Genomic DNA, 27,510 nt, shown 5'->3' with positions numbered 1-27,510 from the left:
GAGAGAGCAATATTCAGCAGTTTTGACAGCAAACTCAGCAAACTCTTATTCAGCAGATTTTGACAGCCTCCATGACAGATAGCAAAATTTAAGGATTGAGAACAAGATACCGGTTCTATCCTCTTCCTTTCTCATCCTTACTTGATGTTCTTTCATGTCTTTATGCCTCCCTTGATGTTTTCTGGCATTTAGAGTGGTCTTTGAGGCAAAATAGGAGCTGATTTGATAAAAAAACGATTTTGACAGTTACTGTTCACTGCTTCCAACTTTCTCTGATTTTGCTGAAACTTGGTGTCCAAAGAAATGGGGGTGTGAGGATTATGAGTCACTGAATTGCAGTGAGGAGATCATTTTTTGGCCAAATTCCAATGTTTAGACCACTTTTTGGTCCATTTTGTGTTTCTCAGTGGCTAATTTTGTGTGGTTTTTAGTGTTTTTAGGTCCCTCAGTGTTTTAGTGTTGAAACTTTGTGAAAAATTGCATAAAAAAATCATCTAAGGGCTTCTTGCTTGACCTGTTTTAGTGTTTTTGTGTTTGTGTGTTTTTTGTGTTTTTGAGTTTTTGGTGTGCATAGGCCAGTTTGTGTGCTGTTCTTTGTGAGTCATTTTGAGTGTGTTTTTGTGCTGATCTTTAGTGCATGACCAGGTCCTCTAAGGGCATACCAATTGACCTAGACCTTGAAATAGAAAAGACCCTTAGGAAGCAAAGGAAGGCTAGAGAGTTAGAGCTTCGGATACCTGATAATCCTCCTGCCTTTTCTGCCACTACATCTGATATTCCTTCTGTTTCTATACCTACCCCTGACTTAAACACAATGGCAGGTAATGGGAATGAACACAATCGGAATGGAAATAATGGAAATAATGTAAATCATGGTCATTTGGATGGTAGAACCATTAGAGAATTGGCTGCCCCTGATGTGCACTACCAGTCTTTATGCATTCAATATCCCCAATTGGATGCAACCTTTGAATTGAAATCTGGGCTAATCCATTTGCTTCCCAAGTTTCATGGCCTTGCAGGTGAAGATCCGCACAAGCACCTCAAGGAATTCCATGTTGTCTGCTCCACAATGAGGCCACAAGGAGTTGATGAGGAGCAGATAAAACTTAGGGCCTTCCCATTCTCATTGGATGGAGCTGCAAAGGATTGGTTATACTACCTACCACCTGCTGCCATCACAAGTTGGGATGGGCTAAAAAGGATCTTTTTGGAGAAGTTCTTTCCAGCATCCCGAACAGCCGCCATTCGAAAAGAAATTTGTGGCATAAGGCAGAATCATGGGGAGACATTACATGAGTATTGGGAGCGATTCAAGAAACTCTGTTCTAGTTGTCCACACCATCAAATCAGTGACCAGCTGCTGGTCCAATACTTCTATGAAGGTCTTATTCCAATGGATAGGTATTTGGTGGATGCAGCTAGTGGAGGAGCCCTCTCTAAAAAGACACCAGCAGCTGCTCAGGAGCTAATCTCCAAGATGACACAGAATGCCCAACAGTTTGGTACCAGGTCAGCCACTCCCATGAGACAAGCCAATGAGATTGGTGTTGTAACGCCCCAACCCCAAGATAGTATATAAGGTACTATAATATTTACACGGGCGTTAAGGAAATCCCATATACTACAGTAAGGATCGTAACCTGAAATGTTGGGACTTCCATAAAATAAACATTCACACACACAATTTATCAAGATAGCAGGGAAAGTAGACTTCATTCTCCACGAGACAAAATATTGTCAAAGTTAAGAGTACAAATCTTGTAACATACTACAACATCATAAGAGACGCCTAAACAAGATAACTACACTCGCGCCGCCTCTAGGCCTTCTCCCTTTGAGCCCGAGCCTGACAGATCTGGAACATTTGAATATTCCAGGGGTATGAACACCCGGGTTAGATCGTTAAATCTAAGTGAGGGTTAAAATAACTTCATGCGTGCAAATGCAAGATGCAGAGATGCATGCTCCAGGTGGATGTGACGCCAGGGTGTTGCAATCACCCCTGCCAACCTTATCATGTAACACAGCCTAACAACACGGCCAAGTGAAGACTCCCTTCACCCATGATATTCACAACTAGTCACAAGCCACACGTAGTGATGCATGAACAAATGGAAAGAAACATGCGTATGAAATGAAATAACATGATATGCACTTGCAATCACCGCCAACATGCTCAATAATATGCACAACATGTAAGAAATACAGTTTAGAAACCACTCACCGAATCTTCCCACTTCTTGGTTGCACAAATTCACGGCCAAACGTCGCTCCAAGTGGACTGTTCTATAAAAACCGAGACCTTTTTGTGTCCAAACCTAAAATAAGTTTAGATATATAAGTAGCTACTAAAATTATGAGTTTTCATGAAAAATTTCAAGCCAAGAAGACCTATAACGCGCCCACACGCGCTCCCACAAATTCGGCCACGCGCCTGAACGCGCAGCTCTGTTGGGCGCGTGCGGCTCACGCGCCAGACGGACTTCCGACCCTGAAAATTAAAACGGGCATAACTCTCTCATTTTAACTCCGATTCAAGTGCTGTTTGAACCTACGGACTCCTCTTTCAACCCTCTACGTGGTTACAGAAAGAAGATGAGCTTACCTTGCAGTTTTGGTTACTGTTTTGCACGGATTTCAAGGGACTCGTGCCTTCCAACGGCTTGCTTTTGGCTCCTACTCGGGCAGGGTTTCCTTCCCTTCTTTACAGCAGAGTTTCCCCTCCTTTATAAGCAACTTACCCCCTTAATTTGGTGGCCAAAAACCCAACCCAAGGCATTCTTATATAGTGCCCTTAAATCCATAGGATTGTGACACTTGGCTTTCTAAGATGGTGACACTTGGCACTTGAGATTTACACCCTAATTATTGCTTTCTTCCCATGGTGACAAGTGGCTCTTGAGATATGAGCCTTATCATGACATTTTTAACCCTTTAACGAATGAATTTTCGCCACATGTTATGGAGATTTGAGCCGTAATGATTGCTTTCATCCTACGGCGCCACGTGTCCTCGAGATATGAGCTTTCATTATTGCTTTCTTCCTACTACGACATGTGTCCCTCAAGATGTGAGCCTTCATCATTGCTTCCATCCTACGGTGCCACGTGTCCCTCGAGATTGGTGTTTAATTATTACTTTTAATTTTCCATCCAAATTACGCCACGTGTCCATGTAATCATTTCTACCCATGTGTCTCCATCCATATGGTGACATGTGTCCATTAATTGAATTTAATTCGGGTTTGAAATCCACAGCCACTTTTGATATCGTTTTGGAATCCAAAGTTAGGTTTAAATGAACTTTGAAGTCCATTGCCCTTAAGTCCCCTAAAGATCCTTGAATCTCACAAATTCCCAAGTCTTTGAGAACCTAAAGAAAATCGGGAAATCGTTTAATTTATTAAATAGAAATAGATTACAAGTTTTAGGGTATTACAGGTGTTGCTGCCATCAATGACCAACAGAGGATAGAGAACAAACTGGAGGAATTGGCCTCCATGGTCAGACAACTAGCCCTTGATAAAGGACAGTCCAAATCTCAGCAGGTATGTGGTATTTGCTCATTATCCTCCCATGGTACTGACCAATGTCCTCAACTGCAGGAGAATACAGAAGCTTGTGCTGGCATTTTTCCAGGAAGACCCTTCCAGCCACAGCATCAGCAGCCACAGCAACAAAGATATGATCCATATGCTGCCACCTATAATCCAGGGTGGAGAGATCATCCGAATTTGAGGTATGGAGGTCCTTCCAACCAGCCATTCCAGCCACAGCAACAACAACCTCAGCAGCACAGATTCAATGCACAAAGACCAAGTCAATCAATGCAGCAACCCCAACCAGCTCCTAAATCCGAATCAAGCTTGGAAGATATCATGAAGCAGCTCGTTGCCAACAATCTCCAGTTTCAGCAAAGGACCGACACTGCCATACAAAATTTGGAGACACAGATTGGACAGCTGGCAACCAACATCAGTGAGCTACGGAGTCAAGGTTCGGGTCAGTTGCCTTCACAGCCAGTTTCAAATCCAAGGGGCAATGTAAGTGCTATCGTTCTCCGCAGTGGCAAAGAGTTAAGCAGCCCACCCTCTCCACAACCAGAATTTGGGCAGTAACAAGAAAGACAAAAAGAAGATCAGCCTCCTCCCATTCAAAAGGACAAGCAGCCCACCACCATTGATCAAGATAGAGGAGAGACTTCTCACAACCATCCACTGCCATTTCCTCACCGAGCCACTCAAAATAAAAAGAGGGCAGAAGCTGAGTTGGACAAGGAGATCATGGAAACTTTCAGAAAAGTTGAGGTGAACATACCACTCTTGGAGGCCATCAGACAGATTCCCAAGTATGCCAAGTTTCTCAAAGACTTGTGCACCCATAAAAGGAAACTGAAAGGAAATGAAAAAATCAACTTGGGAAGAAATGTGTCAGCATTGATTCAACCTGCCATGCCTCAGAAATGCAAAGATCCAGGGACTTTCACCATTCCTTGCACTATTGGAAATTTGCAATTTCATAATGCTATGTTGGATTTAGGAGCCTCTATTAATGTGATGCCTAAATCTGTGTATTCTTCTTTGCAGGCAGGTGCAGGCACATTGACATCTACAGGAGTGGTGGTCCAGTTGGCAAATAGGAGCACAGCATACCCTGAGGGAGTATTAGAGGATGTATTAGTAAAGGTAAAGGATTTCATATTCCCTGCTGACTTCTATGTTTTGAATATGGAGGATGATCACACACCCGGACACGCACCACTTATTCTAGGTAGACCCTTCTTGAAAACTGCAAGGACAATAATTAATGTGCATGAGGGTACTTTATCTATGGAGTTCGCTGGTAACACCATTCAATTCAATATCATTGATGCCATGAAGTATCCCTTAGAAGATCATTCTGCCTTGCATGTTAACTTTATTGACTTAATGGTGGAGAAAGCATGTGTTGAGTTGTATAATCTTGAGTCTGAATTCCCCACCATCCATAATTTTCCTGATGATATGCATTGCCCTCAGAGTCATGACGGACTCAGTAAGTGTAGTGTTTGTTCTGAAATAGATGAGTTTTTGAGTATTGTTGATAGTGCACCTTCTCATACTATATCCGATTCTCATGTGCCTCCCATAGAGGAAGTTTCTGTTGCTGAGAATGTAGTGCAGGTAGGTGGAAACATAAACAAATTGGTGCCTTCAATTCAACAGCCACCCACCTTGGAGTGTAAGCCCCTGCCCAAGAATCTGAAGTACGCCTACTTGGCGGATGGAGACAAGCTACCCGTGATCATCGCCGACAACCTTCAGCCTGACCAAGAGGAGAAGTTGCTGAATTTGTTGAAGCAACATAAGAGAGCCATAAGTTGGTCACTTGCAGACATTCCCGGTATATCCCCTTCCTTATGCATGCACAGGATTCATTTAGAGGAAGGAGCTCGACCAGTGAGGCAGCCCCAAAGGAGACTCAATCCCACCATTCTAGATGTGGTCAAGAAAGAGGTAAGTAAACTACTTTCAGCTGGCATTATTTATCCTATCTCTGACAGCAAGTGGGTGAGTCCAGTGCAGGTAGTTCCGAAGAAGACAGGATTCACAGTGGTAGCCAATGAGAGGAATGAGCTAGTGCCCATGCGAGTGCAGAACAGCTGGAGAGTCTGCATTGACTATAGGAGGCTCAACCAAGCTACCAGGAAGGATCATTTCCCGCTCCCATTCATTGATCAGATGCTAGAGAGGTTAGCTGGAAAGTCCCATTACTGCTTCCTTGATGGTTTTTCTGGTTATTTTCAGATTTGCATAGCACCGGAGGATCAGGAGAAGACCACCTTCACCTGCCCCTTTGGCACTTTTGCATACCGGAGGATGCCATTTGGTCTATGTAATGCCCCAGGTACGTTCCAGCGATGCATGGTGAGTATATTTTCAGATTTACTTGAGCATTGCATGGAAGTTTTCATGGATGATTTTTCTGTTTATGGGACCTCCTTTGATGAGTGTCTGATCAGTTTGGGTAGAGTCCTAGAGAGATGTGTTGAGAAGAATCTTGTCCTAAATTTTGAAAAATGTCATTTCATGGTTGAGCAGGGGATTGTTTTGGGTCATGTTGTGTCCAAGAGGGGTATAGAGGTTGATAAGTCCAAGGTCGATATCATTTCTTCTTTGCCTTACCCCGCGTCTGTGCGGGAGGTACGTTCTTTCCTTGGACATGCAGGATTCTACAGGAGATTCATCCAAGACTTCAGCAAGATTGCCCTTCTAATGTCCAACCTACTTCAGAAGGATGTGGAATTCAAATTTGATGAGTCTTGCAAGATGGCCTTTGAGGAGCTCAAGAGGCGCTTGACTTCTCCACCCATCATCTAGCCACCCAACTGGGACTTGCCATTCGAGCTCATGTGTGATGCTTCCAATTATGCAGTTGGTGCAGTCCTTTCACAACGAGTGGAGAAGAAGTCACACGTCATTGCTTATGCCTCGCGCACTTTGGACAACGCCCAAGCAAACTACACCACTACTGAAAAGGAGCTTCTTGCCATTTTGTTTGCTTTAGATAAATTTCGCTCTTATCTCCTGGGTTCTAATGTTGTCGTGTTTTCTGATCATGCAGCTTTGAAATATCTCTTGAAGAAGCACGATGCCAAACCCAGGTTGATACGGTGGATGCTCCTGCTTCAAGAGTTCAATGTTGAGATCAAAGATAAGAGTGGAGCTGAGAATCTTGTGGCTGATCATTTGAGCAGGCTTCCTTCCCCTTCAGATGCCACTACCATGGACTGTCAGCCTATCAAAGATGACTTCCCAGATGAGTTACTCTATCACTTGCATGGTACTGAGCCCTAGTATGCTGACATTGTTAATTTTCTAGCTGCATCTGATATCCCTGCCCATCTTAAGAGAGATCAGCTAAGTAAATTTAAAAGTCAGGCCAAGTACTATGTATGGGATGATCCATATCTATGGCGCATGTGTAGTGACCAAGTCCTTAGGAGATGTGTGCCCGATATTGAGTTTGCTTCAGTCTTGCATTTCTGTCATTCACTTGCATGTGGTGGTCACTTTGGTCCTCAACGCACAGCTAGAAAGGTCCTAGACTCAGGTTTATATTGGCCATCCCTTTTTCGAGATGCTCATACATTTTGTAAGAATTGCACACGTTGCCAGCACACAGGATCAATATCACGTAGGAATGAAATGCCTCAGCAACCCTTACTATTTTGTGAGATCTTTGATGTTTGGGGCATTGATTTCATGGGCCCTTTTCCTGTCTCCTTTGGTTTTGTGTACATTCTTTTGGCTGTGGATTATGTTTCGAAATGGGTGGAAGCTAGAGCCACCAGGACTGATGATTCTTCTGTGGTTGCAGATTTTGTTAGATCTCATATTTTCTGCAGGTTTGGCATTCCCAAGGCCATCATCAGTGATCAAGGATCCCACTTCTGTAACAGAACGATGCAATCCATGCTCCAAAAGTATGGAGTTTTACATAAAGTGGCGACGCCCTACCATCCACAGACCAATGGGCAGGCTGAGGTTTCAAACAGAGAGATCAAGCATATTCTAGAGAAGACAGTCCAGCCCAACAGGAAAGACTGGAGCAAAAGGTCTTTGGGCCTACTGCACGGCCTACAAGACTCCTATTGGCATGTCCCCATATCGACTGGTCTTTGGAAAAACATGTCATCTGCCGGTAGAGATCGAGCATAAGGCCTATTGGGCGGTAAAGCAATGCAACATGGATATGACAGAGGCTGGTTCCCAACGAAAACTTCAATTGCAAGAGCTTGAGGAATTGAGATTGGAAGCATACGAGAACTCCAGAATTTACAAGGAAAAAACTAAGGCTGCTCATGACAAATTCATCATCAAGAAAGAGTTCGAAGTTGGCCAAAAAGTCCTCCTATACAACTCCCGTCTAAAACTAATGCCAGGTAAGTTGCGTTCTCGTTGGATTGGTCCTTTTGTGGTTACTCATGTTTTTCCTTATGGTGCAGTTGAGCTTATGGATGAGTCAACCGCAAGGCGATTCACAGTCAACGGGCAGCGGCTTAAGCCATTCTACGAGAGCTTTCAGGAGCATACTATGGAGGAGCTGCATCTCCTCAACGCCGCCTACAATTGACAAAAATCAGGCTGTTCCTCTCTCCTTATTAATTTTTTTTTTTTATATTCTTTACTTGTCCTATACCTGATTCTTGCTGCATGCTTACACTGAGGACAATGTAATGTTTAAGTGTGGGGGGAGGAGTTTTAGAAAATTGAAAAAAAAAATAAAAATAATGCAAAATGAGGCAAATTGAGTTTGAAAGAATTTAACATGATTAGAAAGTTGATCTTATCTTTTTGGGCTTTCAAGTAAATTGGAAATGAGTTTGGCTTGGTGAGTTGATTGAGGTAGCCTTTGTGGGGATATTTGTGCATGTTCTTGTCCTTTCTTATGCTATGCCTACATCCACTAATTATGGGTATCACTCCAGAGCTTGTTCTGAATCTTTATTGAAGCTATCAATGCTCATGCATGTGAAAAGATGATTAAGGCATTCTTTCATTTTACTCGTCATACTAAAAAAAATAAATAAATAAATAAATAAAAAAGGAAAAAAAAAAGTGATCTTTTCCCTTCTTTAGGTTGAAGAACATTCATTGCATCCCTTGATTATGGCAACATATTAAGCAAGTCCTTTGGAATCAAAAAGAAAAATAGATAGAAAGGCCAAAGGCCAAGGTGAGATGGAGCGTAAAACGCACTCGCCAAGGTGAGATGGAGCGTAAAACGCACTCACAAAGGTTGGGATGGAGCGTAAAACGCACCCACCTTTCAAAAACAATTGTGTCTATTTTCTGCTTGCTTAATAGTTCTTCATTGATCTTGGGTTGTCTTGAATGTTTTCTTCCTAAGGTTTACTTTACTTTTCATTGTTATCTTCCTATCCCTTTCACCTTACCATGTTTGAGCCTTGAATAAAAGTCCTTTTGATTTGCATGCATAAAGCACTGAGAGTGGAGATTTAGAAGATGAGCATATCTGGTAGTGGAATTATGATTGAGTGGAGTTGAGCATAGCATTTGAGGAACTTGAAAGCATGTTCTTATTCTATGACGGTCTGCTTATTTTGGCTCGCCTTGCCAAGTATAATTGCCATGCTACTTGTTTGTTTGGGAAGTGTAAGAAAGATGATCTTTGAAGTGTTGAATTCCTATAAAACTTGCCATGCCTCTCATTTTGCATTCTTTGCATCCTTTTTGTTCGAAAGAGTGAATGTTAGTGTTTAGTGTTTTGCCCAGGAGTGCAAAAGTCCAAGTGTGGGGGAAATTGATAGAACACATATTCTCATATTATTTAGCCCTCAAATTTAGTCTTTTTTGCACATTAGTTGTGTCCTTTTTATTCATCTTGGTTTTATTTTATAGGAATTGGGCTTCACACTATTTTACTTTATTTTTCCAGGTTTATGGGCTATGGGAGCATGATATGGGGCATGAAACGTCTTGATGGCAATGAGATATCTTGGAAATTGGAGAAAGAGAAGTAAGGGCAATTTTAGCAGATTTAACCTCCTGCACTTCCTTCAGTATTTTGGCCAAGATAAAGTTCCAGAATGAAGATGATGTCTTCAGAGATATTGTAGAGGACTTCTAGGGATTTCTTGAATGGTATGGTTTGTCCAAATCCAAGTTCTTTTGGGCCTTCAAACAGCACTTCAAAGTCGGGGTTAGGAAGTTGGGTCAAATTAGGAAAGCTGCACAGATGCTGATTCTTTAAAAGGCCATATCTTGGGCGTCCGATATCCAAATCAAGTGATTTAAAATCCCAAATTTATCTAATCTTCCTGATCTACAATTCTTGTGAAGAGGCCGAAGCCCAGTCCACACGTTAACCTATCCGAAATCGGCTGTGAAGTGGCAGTAACCTAGGGTTTCATCCTTAAGCTCTACTTAAGCACCTTAAGTGGCCGATTTTGAGGGAATTATTTCGAAGGGCATGAACAGTAGCCAGATTTCCTTCTTCCCATTGTTCTTGTCAAGATGGAGGGCTAAGAATTCTGTAATCAGTTGCAATACCATCCTTGTTCCCGGTTTCAGTCTTTGGTTTTAATGGAAATCTAGTTTTTAGTTTTAACTCTATTGTTCTCTTGTTTCTGTTCTCTCTTAAATCTGTGTATGTGTTGATGCCGGTTGGATGAATGCATGCATTGTCTTTGTTTGAGAATCCAAGGTTTTTGTGCTCGGTTGAGGCTTTAACTAGAAGCAAGAACAATCAGTCTCGAATCTGTGTAATAAGGGGAATCAAAACTGATAGATTGAACTAAGAGGTTTCTGAAATCTTTTTATCGGTTTTCTTTCCAATCTTTGGCGGTTGTTAAAGGATTTTTGTGATTTCTGATTTGAGGATTAAAACTAAACAAATTGTTTATTGAGAAGGCGATGAAAACTGGGATAGAAGGTTGGTTTGCAATTGATTGCATTTCGATTTCTTGTGTTCTTGCTTGTTTAGTTTTCTGTTTTTTATCAAAAACTTTCCCCCCCCCGTTTAGCCTTGTTTTGACAGATACGCTTGAGGTTCATTGGGAGACGACTTTGGGTTGCACCCTTGCTGCAAATCAAAATTCTTATTCAACTAATCTATTGGTGTTCGACAGCCCCAATCAACGCCCTAGGTGGGAACTAGGCTCGACCTTCCCTTCGCCGAATCCCAGGATTTGCTAGCAGAATTGGGCTTTAGCCACACCGCATTGGCTATAAAGAAAATCTCCTTCAGGCGCCCAATCGCCATATTTTTTTTTTATTTAATTCTTTTCCATCGGAGAATTTTATCGGGCTCCAAAATCACCATTTGAACCAATCCATTGATGGATCACCAATTTTTGGAGGAATAACTCATCATTTCAAATTTTTAAATTTTCGGCCTTTTCTCCAAAATGCCCGAAAAATCCATTTACTTTGAAAATTCCTCCGGGGCCCAAAATCGATTTAGAAATGCCCCTTCATTTCCCAAAATTCCAAATTTTTAAAAAATTTGGCCGGCGGGGCCCGCGCGGGCTGGCCGCGCCCGCGCGCGCCTGCCCGCGCGCTGGCACGGCCGCCCGCGCGCGCGCGGCTGCGCACCTGCCCGCGCGCCTGCCTGCGCGCAGGCTTCAGGCTGCTGATTTCCAGCAGCCTCCAGCTGCTGCTTCCCTCCTTTTCTCTTCTTTTTTTTTTCTTTTCTTTGGGCTATAAAACCCCAAATTTTCCAGAAATTCCACTCCAAAAAATTGCATTGAAAATTTCCACATTTCCAATTTCCAAGCCTATTTTTACAACAAAATTCTTTCTCCAACCTCACAATTTATTCCAAATAAATTACATTCATGGTTCTAGGCCTTCACAAGCCCTTGCAAACCCTTAACATACATCACATGAAGCACTTACCAACAATAGGCTTCCCTAAGCCATTAAACCACAAATTAAACACCACAAACCTAGGCTTCTCAAGCCATAACCTTAGCTTTACAACAAAAAATAAATGATACATCATGAGCTTCAACCACAAGCTTCCAACACATTCCCTTTTCTTCTTTTGGCATAAGAACAACCTACAAGGGGAGGATAAAACCTCATGAGCCACAAAGCTCAGTAAGGGTGCATATGCAAAGTAAATACAAGCATAACAAGTCTATGTAATAACAAATGCATGCAAGTATGGTTAGGTCATTCCATCCTCACAACCCAACATGGTTTGAGGCATCAACCTACCACTTCTTTCCCACCCCCATGGCCATAGGTCTCATGAACAAGTAAAGCATGCAAAAAGATACATAAAGATTTATGCAACCTACTTACAATGCAATGCAAGGCCTCCACCACTTGGGGCCATCCCTTACCTTAACAATCTTCTCTTTGAAGCTTTATTTCTTCTTCTCAAGAGAGCTTCCCTCTTCATTTGCTCCCATCTAAATGGCATTCCAACAAGCCACTAAATTTTTTTGCAAACAATCATACCCAAAAAAATGAAGAGAAGAAAGCATACTTACTTGATTTCTTCATTATCTTCTCTCTTTCTTCACTCTTCCCTCCATGGAAGACTTCTTTCTCTTTCTTTCTTTCCTTCCTTCTTCATTTCTACAAATGGCCAAAAGGGAGACAAGTCTCCCACACTTGCCTTTTTATACTACCATTTTTCAAATTTCAAGAATGGATCTTCACCATCCATTTAAAGCATAATCCATGTGCTTATGGGAGACTTGATCTCAACCATCCATTTTAATAAATAAGGCTTCTCTCTTGAAGAAAACACAAGAAGCACAATCCATGTGCTCTTTTCTTGGTTAATCTCATCCATTGGATTACCTTTGCCTTTACAAGACTTCATCTCCACCATTGAAAGAAAGCACACTTTTATTTGGATGGCAATCCATGCCATTTCTTCTCTTTAAATCCCCACCATAGGATTTATTCTCTAATTCAAGAATACATCTCATCCATTGAATTTATATTTATTTCCCATTTAAATAAATCTCCCCATTTTCACTCATAAATGAGTGACTAATTTCCATTTCTTTCCCATTTAAATTAATGGGACTAATTTCACATCCATCACACTTGAGAGACATAAATAATTTCTTTCCCATTTAAATTAATGGGACTAATTTCCAACATCACATTTGAGAGACATAAATACTTTCTTATGTATTTAAATAACTCTCATATTTTCCAAGGCATTAGTGGTGACCATTTACCATTTTCTTTTGGATTTTCTTTAATCCATATAATCATGCCTCTTATTAAATGCTTGAAGGACCATTTAATATTTCTTTTGCATTTAATTAATTCCTTCTCCAACTCATAAATCCACATATATAATTTCTCTTAAATTTCCAAGATTATGCCAAGTGTCACTCTAAGACACAAATTTGGCTTCCAATTCTTTATCTTGGTCCTCCATGTGGCATTACCACATTAATTCACCAATTTAGGGAAAAATAATTATTCTCCTCAATAATTTAATATCCACCATTTTCCCTATTTTCCATAATTAATTTCCTTTATGGAATCACTCCAAATCACCAAAATTCTCATTTCATGAATTATTAATCCCATATCTCCACATAAACACAAATTTGGGATTTAATTCACTTACTCACCTAATTCCACATAGGAATTATTTCCAATTTGCCAAAATACCTTTTTTATTGGATTTCTCTATCCAAATTACCAAATTACCCTTCTCATGGGCATTCTCAATCTCAAGGATCATCACTTCCTCAAGGGCATTTTTGGAAGTTTACTTACTTCCTTTCCTATTCTCTTAACACCGGTTACACCGGGTGTTACAGGATGGTCCATAATTAATTGGGCTAGAATAAAATAATAGTTCATTAGTTTAATTAATTAAATTGGGCTAACCCAATTAGAAAATTAATTAAATGGACTTGGCCCATTAGGGTTTGGCCCACTAGGGTTTTAACCCTAGGGTTCTCCCTATATATATCTCTCTTTGGTTGTTTTTTCATCCAAGGTCGTTTTTGCTCTTCTTCACCGAAAGAGAGGCCACGAGTTCGAGTCATACTCCGGAAGATCGAAAGAGTGCTTTTGAGTTCTAATGCGAAGGAGCCGAAGGATTGCAGGACAGCCGTCGTCTCCACTACGAGAAGAAGTTCCCGCTCATCCTGCTCCTATCGCTCCATTCCGTCCGGTAATCCGCCGAAAAAGTAAGTCTCCTAGATTCTAATCAATACGAGGAACGTTTTTTGATTAAAACGCTTCCGTTGCATGCTTTTGTATCCTCGTTCATGATCCTTCAATTCCTACGCTAGACCCGTTTCTTTTCCACGAGTTTCTTTCTCAAACATCTCGAAGCGCTACAACACCCAAACATTCGCCAAACCACTTCGACACTACTTATCGAAATAAAGGGCTTAACCCTTGACTCAGGTGCAACGCCCTAACCGCTCTTATTACTAGCAACCGAGTTGTGGAACTGGCCACAACTTTCGTCACCCTACCGCATTTCACAAATCTTTAGCCTCTGACCATCTACATAATCACTGTGTTACCTTGTGCTTTAGGCGAGCCAACACCTGGTCATCATTACCGTGTCACTCCCATACATTGGCCCAACATTGGTTCCCCATCGTGTTGCCCTGTGCTTCAGAGAGTCAACACCCAATCATGTGTCACTCCCATACACTGGCCCAACACTGGTTCCCCATCGTATTGCCCTGTGCTTCGGAGAGTCAACACCCAATCATTATTACCGTGTTGCTCCCTTACATTGGCCCAACAATCGTTTCCAACAGCATGGCTCAGGTCCCACTCTGATCTATTTTGCACCCCGTTATGTGACTTTCAGCCTTCCAGTCACACCTCTGATATCAAACCCGGCATGACTACCTCGCCACGCTCGCAGCCACTATCCTTACCAGGCTTCCTACTCGGCAAAAATCTATCGGATCATTATCGCGTTCCGCGATTCTTCCTTAGGACTACTCTAGATGTCCTATCCTTTACAGGAGATTCTCGGTCTCACCTGACCAAATTTCCTGAGGTGCTGCTCCAGATCTTCCGCATATGACCGTCATCTGCAGTTCACTAAATTGCTCAGGTCCATGGGCCACTTGCCCTCAACGCGAGCCAACTCATTAGTCCTCTGCCACACGGTCCATAGCATCAGATCCGTTACACCGAGCCTTACACCCTTAACATCAAGGCTACTTAAAGCCCTCTCGAGCTACGATGGTTCCACCACCATCTTACCAAAGCCATCTTACTTGGTTATCCTTACCTTGATAACCTCAAGCTCATACCATGAGCCTCGCTCCTCGGGACTCTACATCTCTTACCGCTTAAGAGACTGTCAAATCACTCCAACTCTTGAGGCCTCCTGATCTTACCCCACAAGACCACACCTCACGGCTTTCAATTAATATCTGAAAGTTTCAACTTCCCACACCCATGGATTCGAGTCCATCATGATACACTTCGCCACCTAGCTCATCCCAAAGCTTGATTATCTATAACCTCTCAATCCACAACGGACTTGCTGAGCCTACCTCAAGTTCTAGCACCCATAGTTATAGAGCACCTACCATTACCCTCCAGGTAAATCGAGACCTCCCGTCTCTCCTTGCACACCCACAGTGCATTTAGTCATGACGCTCGGCCTGGCCTTCCATAACTTGGAATTTACAATTCGAGGCCTCCACGTTGCACGCCATGCCCCTGCCCACCGAGGCATCTGAAGTTGGCATTTCCATCGCGCGCATAGCTTATGGATGTCCTGTTGTCACAACTCATCGCCCTAGGCCCACATACCCGTTCATACCCTTCACTGGGTGACCTCCTCGTCTCCCATCAAGGGTCTCGAGACCTTAGGCGTCATCACGACCTCAGGCATCATAATAAGGGTCTATTCACCTCTCATCTCCCAACCTTAGGAGTCCCACCAGACGCCAAGCGTTCTAATGAGAGTTTTGATTGACCCCTCATCCATCACTCACATGAACGGTCTTTTGGCCCTTCGCAATTAGGACTTCTAACCCAATGGCTCTCACATGCATATCAACGCATGCCCAACTCCTTAATCCCAGATCTGGATTCCCTTGGATTCCAGCTCGACTCACTTGGGACTTCCATCTCATGCAAACACCCACTAGGGTCCACTTGCCACACGCCTATCATTCCCAAGGATAGACCTCGTCTCATCATGAAACCAACTAGGGTCTACTCATACCCTAGGCACATCCCCTCTGGGATCATCATAACAATACGATCACATCGCATCACATACATTTAGCATCCTGACTCCCCTCAGATTCCTTCCGGATGCTACTTACTTCATGTCGTCATTGGCCATGACATACAGATGCCTTACAGGCACTCTCCATAGAGCCTCATTGACGTCTCATCTCCTTGAGTCCCGAGCTAACTTCCACTTTAGCTCACTCTATCTCAAGCGCACAAGCCTTACTGCACCACTTCCAAGGGACAACTCTATTCCCTTGAACATGCTCGACAAATCCCTGGCATAAGGACGCTCCACTAATCCCCTCTCGGATTAGTCATGCTTCAGCTTCGTGTCCCCACAAGAGCCTCAACACTTCAATCCCAAGGAGTTCCCATTCTTAAAACACTTCATATCCCTGAAATGCCACATTCAAGTTTTCGTGACACCGACACCCACACTTGGGTTTTTGGTTCCTCATTGCTCAACCCGTATACCTCTCACAGGTATATCATCTCAATCCAGGGCATTTTCTCATCCCTAGAACAGGAATATCCAAACATACCATTGCAGGCCTCAATGACTTGACCCAATCTCTTAGGGTCCTCAGACCACATGTCTAACTTTTGAGATCATCAATCAATCTCACATCCAAACCTTGAGATCACAAATAACTATTCTCGACCCCAAACTCAGCCACTAGGACATTTCAACTTATATCTGAATTCATACCAGTCATCATCGACTCACTTAATCGATCATACTTAGCATTCCAACACGCTAGCCTTCCCCACTCTTATAGCTAGCCATGCTCTGATACCAACTGTAACGACCCGTTCCCACTTACGGGTGCCACCGGTAAATAATTGACCAGATTGCTCACCTGACAAACCACAATTGAAGGGTTGGACTATGTTTCAACAGCAAACGCCCTAGGTGGGAACTAGGCTTCGTTCTTCCCTTCGCTCCACTCAAGAATCGGTCCAAACTCAAACAAGAAAAATCCAGCGGACCAAGACCCGAAACCCGAGTGAGCTTCGCCTCTCTTCAGCTCGCCCCATAGTAAGCCAGAAGTGACCCAGGCACAAAGCTAGCATACAAACACTTCGCTGAGGATTGGGGATTTATGAGAACATACCTCGCTGATCTTTACTCGGTTTAAAACTTGGCTTTACCGACTATGCCACATTCAACAAGCAATCTCACAATCATCTATCACACTATGATGATTACAATAATTAAATACATTTAAGCTCAATAACACATACATTTACTCACAAGGGTATACATACACAACGCCCCCTGGCTACATACATGCAATAATAAAATACATAACTCGGGCAACACAGCTAGTTGCCACAACAGCCTCCCGGCGCCATCCCTGCTTGCATCCGGACATGCATCATCTACACATGAGGTAAAACCTCATGAGTCATAAAGACTCAGTAAGGGTGCAATGCATGTAAATATGGATATAATCATATTTATCTATGTCAAATGCATGCAAATGAGGCTAGGTCCACTCATCCTCACAACCCACACTACAATAAAACAATCTTTTCGCTACGATTTTTTTTTCTACGTAGAAATTTTCGTAGCAAAATGTTAACATTTTGCTACGAAACTATTAAATAGTAGGAGTTAAAATTTTTCCCACCAAATATAACTTTTAGCTACGAAAATTTTAACTACGCTATAAATTTCGTAGCTAAAATTTAATAGTTTGTTACGAAATTATTAAATTATATACAATTTATATTAGCCAATTTTTTTACTACCAAATATAATTTTTCAATACCAAAGTTTTATCTACAATCCTAAATTACGTAGCTAAAAAATAAGATTTTGCTACAAAATAATTAAATTGTAGTGAAATGATAAGTTTAATAATGAAAATTAAAAAATATAAAAAATGAGCGGGGAACATTTGGTGAGGAAAAAATTTTTGGTGGGAAAAATTTTTCACTGAAATTTTAGTTTTACTGAAAAAAATATAAAAAGTTCAATTTCGTTCAATTTTTTTTTCACTGGGAGGGTTTAATTTTGTTTTCACTCAAATTTAAAAAGTTCAATTTTCACTAACTTTTGGTGGCAATCTCCTTCTCGTGCAAACCCTCTCTCTCGCGCAAAATTTGAGTTCCCTCTTATGCAAAACAGTCTCTATATTGTGAAGCAACCCAGAAGGCAAGGCGAAGCAGCCCAGTTTCCCGTCAAATCCAAAATCCCTAGAGCTTCAATCCCAGCAATGATTTTGTACGTAAACCCACTCTTTTTCTTCAATCCCAGCGAGGAACAACCTTCATCCCCGTCGAATCCAAAGCCTTCAATCCAGCGAATCTATTTCTTCCCACAAAGACAAAACCCACGACGTAATCTGTTCAGCGAAGACAACCCACGACGCAATATGTTCAGCGAAGACAAAACCCAAGACGTAATCTGTTCAACAAAGACAAAACCCACGCCTTCAATCCCAGCGAAGAGAAACACACTACGCAACAATCTGGTACGTCAATCTGTTCAACGAAGAGCCAACCCTTCATCCTTGCCAAATCCAAAACCTCATTGCAGGGATATCAATCTGGTACGTCAATTTGTTTCATCCCTAAATTGGTTTTGCCCTTATTGCTTGGGTACATTGGTTATGTTTTAACTATACAAGCACACCATATGTTTGATAAAATGCCTAATAAGTGCTCTGACCACTGTTATACATTCTGTGTGCTCAAGAGTTTAGTTAATTTGATACTCTATGTGTGTAACATACATATTCCATCAAATCAGTGTTCGTGTGTTCGTATTACATGTTACCGATGATTGATTTTTACATGTTATTTATTGGGAAATATAAACACTTTATTGTTATTTGTTTAACTTAAGATGATTGATTGTTAACTGCTACACAAAGAAAATTAACAAATTAATTAATTATGTTGTTAAACAAACAAAATTTAGAACTTGCTAAACAAGACAAGCCAGTGGGTGGCATTAAATTGAATTCAAAAGGTTCAGTTTGCAATTTTGGGGACAGAAGTATATTTGGCAGATAGAGAAAGCTAGCCTCCCAAATGTTGATAGCATCTTAACCACGTAGTTTTGCACAAAGGGCATCAATTGTGCTAAAGTGACAAGAAAATAGACAAAATAACAAGCAAGACTTTAACTTCTGATATTACAGGCAGCAAAATATTTTAGAACTTCATTCCACAGCTTTTTTTATAAGGGCCACTTTCATTTATTAATCCAAAAATTAATAAATTAGCACAAGAAGTTACAAACATCCAGGAGAGATTATGTCAAAATTAGAACAGTGAAGGCAGAGTTAAAAAGGTCTAACAAGAAGGGAGTCAAGTAGCAAATATTTGTTTTGGTTTGGCACAGATACAAAAAAAGGATAATGATCAATAGAACAGTTGAAAACTGTTACAGATTATAAAGCAGCTCGTTACAGATTATAAAGTTGTTACAGATTATAAAGCAGCTCGTTACAGATTATAAAGCTATTACAGATTATAAAGCAGCTCGTTACAGATCCCATTTGAAAACAATGAAAGCAACAGAACAGTTGAATTATAGAGAGAAAAAAAAAGGATAATGATCAATCAATTGTGCAGCTCTATATAATCTCAACGGTTTTAGGATCAAGTACAAAGTATCATGATTTACCTACAAATTTAAGACGAATTATGTATAATTTCCGCAGCACCAAATGCAACATTAAATACCTTTTGCAACAAAAAGCAAGTGGAAGCCAAGTTAAAGTCGATAATATATAGAGGGAAAACTTGTTATTCATTTTGTTAAAGTCGATGGCCTTTTATTAATTACTATGGTTTGGTTACTACAACAAATTTTAGCTTTCTCTATGTTTTGTTTGATAACAGTGTTATGTCTGATCACTCTTGTACACACTATTTATTTTTTTGGTTGTACAGCATAGTGCTCTACCTAGTTCCATTGCCCTTACAAAATAAAAGACTCTAGAATAATTAAAAAATTGCATTTTAGCATAAAAGGAAAATTCAAATGGCAAAAAAACATAATTTGTAGCAGCGGGGCTACTAGTTGCATTTGTCTCGTCAAGCTACCCCAAAAGCATATATTGTGGGCTGAAATCGGAGTCCGTAAGCGAATTCTACACCCATTTCTTTGAAGACGCACAATCAAACTTTTTCAAATACGCTAATGTTGTTTCAACTTCATTCGTAGCTCGACCCTCATCACATTGTTAATAAAGCATGTGTGAAAATAATTATAAATTAAATAATAATTATATATTGATTGCATCTATATTGAAACAATAAAACCCATCTGTATTCATTTACACCAATTGACATATAAAATGCCATCTAGCACAATAAAAGGTTCTAAATAAGTGGAAAACCATAATTTATGTTTGATAATTTATGTTTGATGATATTGTTTTATTCTTAATTTTTCTTTTATTCTTTATGTGATTCAGAAAGTGTCCAAAGTCATGGATAAAAGCTGGATGTCTGCCAAAAAATGGTCTGAGGTTTATGTGCATGGAGTTCAGTCTTTCATGAAATTTGTTAGAGATAATATGGGTCAAGATTGTGAAATTCGATGTCCTTGTGAAAATTGTTTAAACTTAGACAAAAGAAGCCAAAAAGAAGTACTTAGACATCTCCTAGAGCGAGGTATAGACAGAGATTATATTCGGTGGATCTATCATGGGGAACGCTCTGAGTATAAAATTCCTGATAGTGTTCATGATGATGAAATGACATATGAGCAAGATGATGGAGTGGAAGATATGCTAGCTGACTTAGGAAATTTTACTGAAAACAATCTTAGAAGTGATGTTGACGGTGATTTTATTAATAGAGGCCTTGAAAACTTTGAGCAAATATTAAATGAATCTCAACAAGAATTATATCCAGGTTGCTCTAAAGCATCAAAACTCTCTTTCATCATTATGATTCTCCATTTGAAGGTATTCAATAAATGGAGCAAGAAATCAGTAGACATGTTGTTAGCATATTTGAAAAGCATATTTCCTGACGGTGAGGTGCTTCCAAATTTTGAATATGAAGCAAAAAAAGTCTTACAAGACTTAGGATTAGGATATGTTCCTATTCATGCATGTAAGTATGATTGTGCACTATTTTGGAAAGAGTTTCAAAATCAACAAGAATGTCCAGTTTGTGGTACCTCTAGATGGAAGCTTAATGATGCTAAAGGAAAAAAGATACCACATAAGATACTGCAATACTTTCCATTGAAACCAAGGCTCCAACGATTATTTATGTCAAGCAAGACAGCTACAGATATGAGGTGGCACAAGAATAATTGGATTGATGATAAGAATTTGTTGAGACATCCGTCTGACTCAAAAGCTTGGAAGGAATTGGATAAGGAGTATCCATGGTTTGCTGAGGATCCTCGCAATGTTAGGTTAGGCTTAGCAACTGATGGTTTCAATCCTTTTGGTAATATGAGTAACTCTTATAGCATGTGGCCAGTAATCCTTATTCCATATAACTTACCTCCTTGGAAATGCATGAAAGAGTCATTTTTTATGATGTCCTTACTTATTCCTGGACCTCAAGCCCCTGGAAAGGACATTGATGTCTACATGCAACCATTGATAGATGAATTAAAAGAGTTGTGGGCCAATGATGTATTAACATATGATGCTGCTTCTAGAAAAAATTTCCAAATGCATGCTGCTTTGTTATGGACCATTAATGACTTCCTTGCATATGGGAATTTGTCAGGATGGAGCACCAAGGGTTACTTAGCATGCCCTGTTTGTAACAAGCATACATATTCTCAAAAATTGAGAAGCAAAATATGTTATATGGGTCATCGCCGATACTTGCCACGTGACCACTGTTGGAGGAAAAGTAGGAAATTTGATGGCAAGGCAGAATATGGAATGGCACATAAGGATTTGTCTGGTGAAGATGTGCTACATCAGCTAGAATCAATCAATGTCACACTAGGAAAGCATCCAACTAATAAAAAAAGGAAGCGTAATCCTGAAGAATTGAATTGGACTAAAAGAAGTATTTTTTTCCAGCTTCCTTACTGGAAAAATTTGAAGTTAAGGCATAACCTTGATGTGATGCATGTTGAAAGAATATATGTGAAAATATTTTGGGGACTTTGTTTGACATTGAAGGGAAAACAAAAGATACACTGAAGGCAAGAAAAGATTTGGAGGACATGAAAATTAGGAAAGAATTACACTTGAAGAAGAGAGATGATGGATCATATATAATACCACCAGCTTGTTATACGCTTTCCAAGGAAGAAAAACAGAAATTTTGTGAATTTTTAAAGTCAGTAAAATTTCCAGACAACTATGCTTCTAACATTTCTCGATGTGCTAATGTGAGTGATGGCAAGATATCAGGTTTGAAAAGCCACGATTGTCATGTTCTATTGCAACGTTTGCTACCTTGTGGAATACGTGGATGTTTGAGTAAGGATGTGTCTAATGTATTGGTTGAACTAGGAGATTTCTTTAAAAGAATCTGTTGTAAGACATTGAAGATAGATGAACTAGAGACCATGCAGCAAGAGATTACATTGATACTTTGCAAGCTTGAAATGATTTTTCCTCCGGCCTTTTTTGACATAATGGTACATTTGGCAATTCACCTCCCAAATGAATCCATCCTCGGTGGACCAATTCAATATCGATGGATGTTCCCAATTGAAAGGTGATGTCATTTTCCTTACAATTATTTGTTGAAAAGCCTTTTTTTTTGGAAAAATCTATTTAAAAAATAAAATATGCTCCCCATATATTTGTTATAATTTTTTACCCAATTATGTAGTAGTAACAATTTTTTTATTTCAACATTTATATATTTCCAGATTCTTGGGGACTCTAAAGAGTTATGTAAGAAATAGAGCATGTCCTGAATGTTCTATTGCAGAAGCTTACATTGTGAATGAATGCTTGACATTTTGTTCAATGTATTTGCAAGGAATTGAGACTAAATTTAATCAGGAAGAAAGAAATTTTGATGTGGCTGAGAATTGTGGGTTGCCTATTTTCTCACAAAGATTTAGGCCAATTGGAGGAGAAATATATGGTGGTCTAACTGAGAAAGAGCTCAATTTAGCTCATTGGTATGTGTTGAACAATTGTGAGGAAGCAAAATCATATATTGAGTAAGTATACTATTGTATGTGTTTAATTTGGTTAATGTTATCTCTAAACTAACAAGTCTTGCAATTAGAATGCACAATAGGAAGCTTGAGCAAGAAAATGCAATAAATCTTGTTAAAAGCCAAAAAGAACATTTCCCTTCATGGTTTAGACAACAGGTAATTAATTAATTATTTTGTTATGACTACATTCATAACAGTATTGAATATTTAAATATTTATTACTACTAAATATTTATTCTCTATTGCAGATAACACACTTATACAACATTAAAGCACCTGAAGAAACTGAGGCATTATATTCATTGGCATGTGGACCTCAAGTTGTTATGAAATATACTGGTTGTATAATAAATGGGGTTAGGTTTCACGTTCAGGAGCGTGATACTCGCCTTAGAAGTCAAAATAGTGGGGTAGTTGTTGAAGGAAACCATGGAGATGATGTCCTTAGCTTCTATGGAGTTCTCAAAGATATCATTCAAATAGATTACATCAAAGAAAAACATGTCATCCTCTTTAAGTGTGATTGGTTTGATGTTAGTAATAAAAGGTCATGTATACAGAAAGATGGTAACATAACAAGCATCAATGTCACAAAAAAATGGTATCAACATGATCCTTTTGTGCTAGCATCTCAAGTGAACCAAGTTTTCTACATCAATGACATGAAGTTAGGGGAAAATTGGAAAATTGTGCAGCGATTTCGACATAGACATGTATATGACATACTTGAGAATGAAAACATAGATGCTGAAGAAGATGATGCCAATGATGAGGTGCGACAAGATGGAGAATCATTAGAGGGTGGGGTAATTTCAATTGAAGATCATGGAATGGCACCATTGCTTAGAGATGACGTCAATCCAAGTGTAGTAGAAGCTAGTGGTGTCCACAACTTGGGAGGCAACATGCAAATGGAGCAAGAATATGATGATTTCATTTTGGATGATGATGATGAAGATGACACAGCCAGCAATTGTAGTGACAATGAGGAGTTGGAGCCTATTGATGAATATAGTGACCTTGAACTTTGATTTGTACTTTTAGTTTAATATTCTATATGAAATTTTCTTTTCTTCTAATTTAATGTAATGGATTTTTCAATAGTAATTTATTTTAGAGAATTACATAAATGTGTATTGAGAGCTTCTCATTAATTGAACTCTTTATTTACTTTAGTTTCTCATTAGTTATATTATTGGTTTGATGTTTTTGTCAGGTTTTCTACACAATATCAACTTCTCAAGTTTTGTTATTAGTTGCAAGAGACAACAGGTGATTTCTTTCTATTGCTTGATAATTTCTACCAATTGGCTTTGGCAACCCAGAAATTGCAACTTACACAGGTTTAATTTCTGTTTTATCACCTTTTTATATGTAGATAGATGGATAGTTAAATTAACTTGTAAACATACTCACTGTGTTAAAACCTTTGAAGTTTCCTTTTATATTAAAGGCTCTTTGGACTTTTATTGATTTAAAATATTGGCAGAATGTGTTAATTTGTTGAAGCAGAAAAATAGTATGAGCTTAAATATTTAGGATTTTACTTGTTATTTTGTAAACATTTAGGATTTTGCTATAAATATTTCATGCTAAAGGTAATTCTTATGGTTTTATAGGTTTAGTTAATCATGGCATCTGCATTATGTCATGGTAAGTTCAAAAAGTCTACTTCTAGTGAAGTTACATCTTCAAGCCCTAAACCTCAAGGGATATCTAGATTGTCAAATTCGTCAAGGTCAACTGCGACATTTATCCCTCCACTAAGCCTAAACAGAGTCATTCCATCAGCTAAAGATACATCACATAAATCATCCAAATTTATCCTTTCTCAGAGGTTGTCTAATCCAGTTCTTACCGGAGTTGGCCCCATTGGCAATCGAGTTGTCCCATCTTATAATGGTAATCCAAATGAAGCATCACAACTACCCCATACTACAAAGTCATCATCTCCATTCAATATTCCACTCAACATTGGAAAGCAAAAAGTGATTAAGAAATCTAGTGACATGCCTCAAGGGATACATAGACCACCTCTTTCAAGGACTTCAACTGGGCCACCTCAACCTATTAATACCTCAAATGACTCACCTCCTCAAGAGCCATGTGGACCGTCCCTTACTTCAACGACAGATGGTCCTCAACCTGGTAGCACTCCATTGACTCCATCAGACAATACCGGTATTTCTAAAACATTAAGTTGTGGTTGTAATATGGTACTTATTTTGCTTTATATCTACTTAAATAGTGATGTCTATTGTAGGTTCCACTTCTAATGCAACTAGTACAGGCCAAGGTCCGAAAAGGCAAGGGCTTAAGAAAGATTAACAAAATAATTAAGAAAAAAATGCCTATACATATTTCGATGGATAAAGGATGACCAGTTGATAGGATTGAATCTGCAAAGCTATCAAGTGAGCTTGGTATTATAGCTCGAGACTTTTTGCCCATGCCAACAAAGTGGAAGGATCTTAAAAACAATCATGATCATTTGACTTCTGCCTATGACCGGCTTGATGTAAGTAAACTTGTACTCAATTATTTTTTTATCTTTAACGATCACCATTTTGTTTTGTTTTTTTTTTTAAATTTTAATTTAGCTTATTTCATTTATATGTGTAATAACTTAAATTATTTTATTTTCTTTTCTAGATGAGGTTGGACATTATTGATATAGGAGAAGAAGATGTAAGAAAAAAAGTGGAAGATATATTGAAGAATCGAAGTAGGGATCAAAGATATCATCTTCACAAGCATTTTCAAAAATTTAAGACATTAGAAGAAGCAAAACAAAGCAAACCCGTTAGGCTTACCCAAGAGAATTGGGATGATCTTTGTGCATATTGGTCAAGCCCCAAGGTTCAGGTGTGTATCGCCTTAATGTTCAAACTCAAATTCTCCACTTTCCTTTTGGTATTTCATATGATTTTGTTCCTGTATAGGAAAGATGTGCGAAGAATAAGGAGAATAGGAAAAAAAGAATTACATCTCACAGCCAAGGTTCACGAGCCTTTGTCACTCTTCGAAATGAAATTGTAAGAATTAATTTTATTATTCAATATGTATCCTTTGTACAATAAACTTTTTCTTATTGATATAAAAAAATGTAGAGTTTGAATGAGCTTGATGGAGAGGAATGTGATCGAATAACATTTTATAAACGCACTTACTGTAGTGAAGGGAAAGGATGGACGAATCCAGCAGCAGAAGCAAATTATGTAAGTTACTTCTTTGGATAACAATTTTACATTCTAATTTCAATAATTGATTACATAAGTTTTGAGGTTTCAGCATTCCAATTCTTATACTTTTGCAGAATGAAATGCAAGAACTTCTTACTCAATCAATTGTTGATGGTACTTCATTAAGTCGATCTAAAATTTGTGACATGGTCCTTGGCACAAAGTCAGGATATATCAAGGGACTCGGATATGGACCAAAACCAACAAGAACAACAAACTCAAATACACAAAAAATGTTGGAATTGGAAGAGGCCCTTAGACAATCTGAAGCAGAACGGGACCAATTGAAGGAACAATTAAACACTACCATGGCAAAGTTAGAGCAACATGATCTCCTTTTTAAGAGGTTACTTGGATCTGATTTTGACTCTACCGAATAATTTTTCATGGTAAGTGATTTGAATGCTATCTTATTCCTTTTCCTCTTCTTCACATTGTTAATTCTTCAATTGTGTATTGTATATGTTGGAAATAGTGGTGTTGTGAATATTAGTAGTTGAGATAAATAATGTAAAATAGGAGGAGCACAAAAGATGTTTAATCATGAAATCTTGGTTGAGATAAATAATGTAAAGTGATTTGATGGTGTGTTGTATTCATTTATTTACCCATTCTTTTAATTGTTTAATCCTAAAATTTTGAATAAATTAGTTTTGGTTTGGTTGGATCCAAATCTTCTATTTGGACTAAGTTATTTACTTAGTTGGTTAATATTTTTATTGTTGTGGAGTTGGGGGTTGAAACTTGAATTATTTGGTGGTTGTTGAGATGTTGGATGAGTGTGATTAGGTGTCTTTAGTTGTGATGTGGATGTGGTGTCCCTTTACAGGTTGGCTAAGTCCAATTTACAGGGGAGACTCTGCCGAAATTTCTGTAAAACTTTAGGTAATATAAAAGAAATTTAGGTTTAGGACTTCTAAACTTAGGGTGTTATTCATTTTTGGAATTTCTAAACATAGATTGTGTTTTTGTTTTCTTCTTTTTTGTTTTATCTCCCTTTTTAGGCTACTTAACCATACGAACTTGAAACTCTCCATAGCCTAAAACTCTTTATAACCTAAACTGCTGATTCAAGTAATAACATAGATGAAGTTATTTTTGGCTTTTACTTATGATCTACAACTCTAAAATATCCTAGACTAAAATTTTTCAAGTTTCCTACTCTGGGATCTTAATTCTATTAGAATTATTAGATTAATCCTCTCAGTATGTATGCATGACCCTTTCTTTTTCCATCAAAGAGTTCAATTCAAAAAGTATTTTATTTATTTCTTCTTTTAATTTGTGTTGACTTTTGTTTTCCAGGTTCTTGCCGTGCACAAGTAGTAGAGAAAGAAAGCGTAAGCAGCAAAAGAAGAAAACAAGAAAGACACTTCGAGATACATTTTCGTTGTGTCAATTTTTAACATTTCATTTTAGAATTTAAT

General features: G+C 39.1%; 2 protein-coding genes across 2 annotated transcripts; both read left to right on the top strand.

The window, feature by feature from the left end:
• Window positions 1-637: 637 nt before the first annotated feature.
• Window positions 638-6,361, top strand: LOC127797564 (uncharacterized). The gene is made up of 3 exons (XM_052330613.1): window positions 638-1,547; window positions 3,444-4,107; window positions 4,180-6,361. The coding sequence occupies exons 1-3, from the start codon at window positions 638-640 to the stop codon at window positions 6,359-6,361; spliced, it is 3,756 nt and encodes a 1,251-aa protein (XP_052186573.1).
• A 1,369-nt stretch (window positions 6,362-7,730) lies between these two features.
• LOC127797493 (uncharacterized) lies at window positions 7,731-23,872 on the top strand. The gene is made up of 7 exons (XM_052330486.1): window positions 7,731-7,926; window positions 7,990-8,027; window positions 20,155-21,724; window positions 21,841-22,384; window positions 22,542-22,799; window positions 22,898-22,997; window positions 23,090-23,872. Exons 1-7 carry the CDS (start codon window positions 7,731-7,733, stop codon window positions 23,870-23,872), a joined length of 3,489 nt encoding a protein of 1,162 aa, XP_052186446.1.
• The last annotated feature ends 3,638 nt before the right edge of the window (window positions 23,873-27,510 follow it).

Source organism: Diospyros lotus, chromosome 1 (genome assembly GCF_014633365.1).
Source record: "Diospyros lotus cultivar Yz01 chromosome 1, ASM1463336v1, whole genome shotgun sequence".
Lineage (NCBI taxonomy): Eukaryota > Viridiplantae > Streptophyta > Magnoliopsida > Ericales > Ebenaceae > Diospyros > Diospyros lotus.
This window is presented reverse-complemented; position numbering and strand designations above follow the sequence as displayed.

Coding starts and splice junctions, on each gene's coding strand:
- LOC127797564 (XM_052330613.1), top strand. CDS start 638: ATGACCAGGTCCTCTAAGGGCATACCAATTGACCTAGACCTTGAAATA. Junction 1,548..3,443: donor GAGACAAGCCAATGAGATTG/GTGTTGTAACGC, acceptor AGGGTATTACAG/GTGTTGCTGCCATCAATGAC. Junction 4,108..4,179: donor CCACCCTCTCCACAACCAGA/ATTTGGGCAGTA, acceptor GCAGCCCACCAC/CATTGATCAAGATAGAGGAG.
- LOC127797493 (XM_052330486.1), top strand. CDS start 7,731: ATGGATATGACAGAGGCTGGTTCCCAACGAAAACTTCAATTGCAAGAG. Junction 7,927..7,989: donor CCGTCTAAAACTAATGCCAG/GTAAGTTGCGTT, acceptor CTTATGGTGCAG/TTGAGCTTATGGATGAGTCA. Junction 22,800..22,897: donor GAGCTCAATTTAGCTCATTG/GTATGTGTTGAA, acceptor TAAACTAACAAG/TCTTGCAATTAGAATGCACA.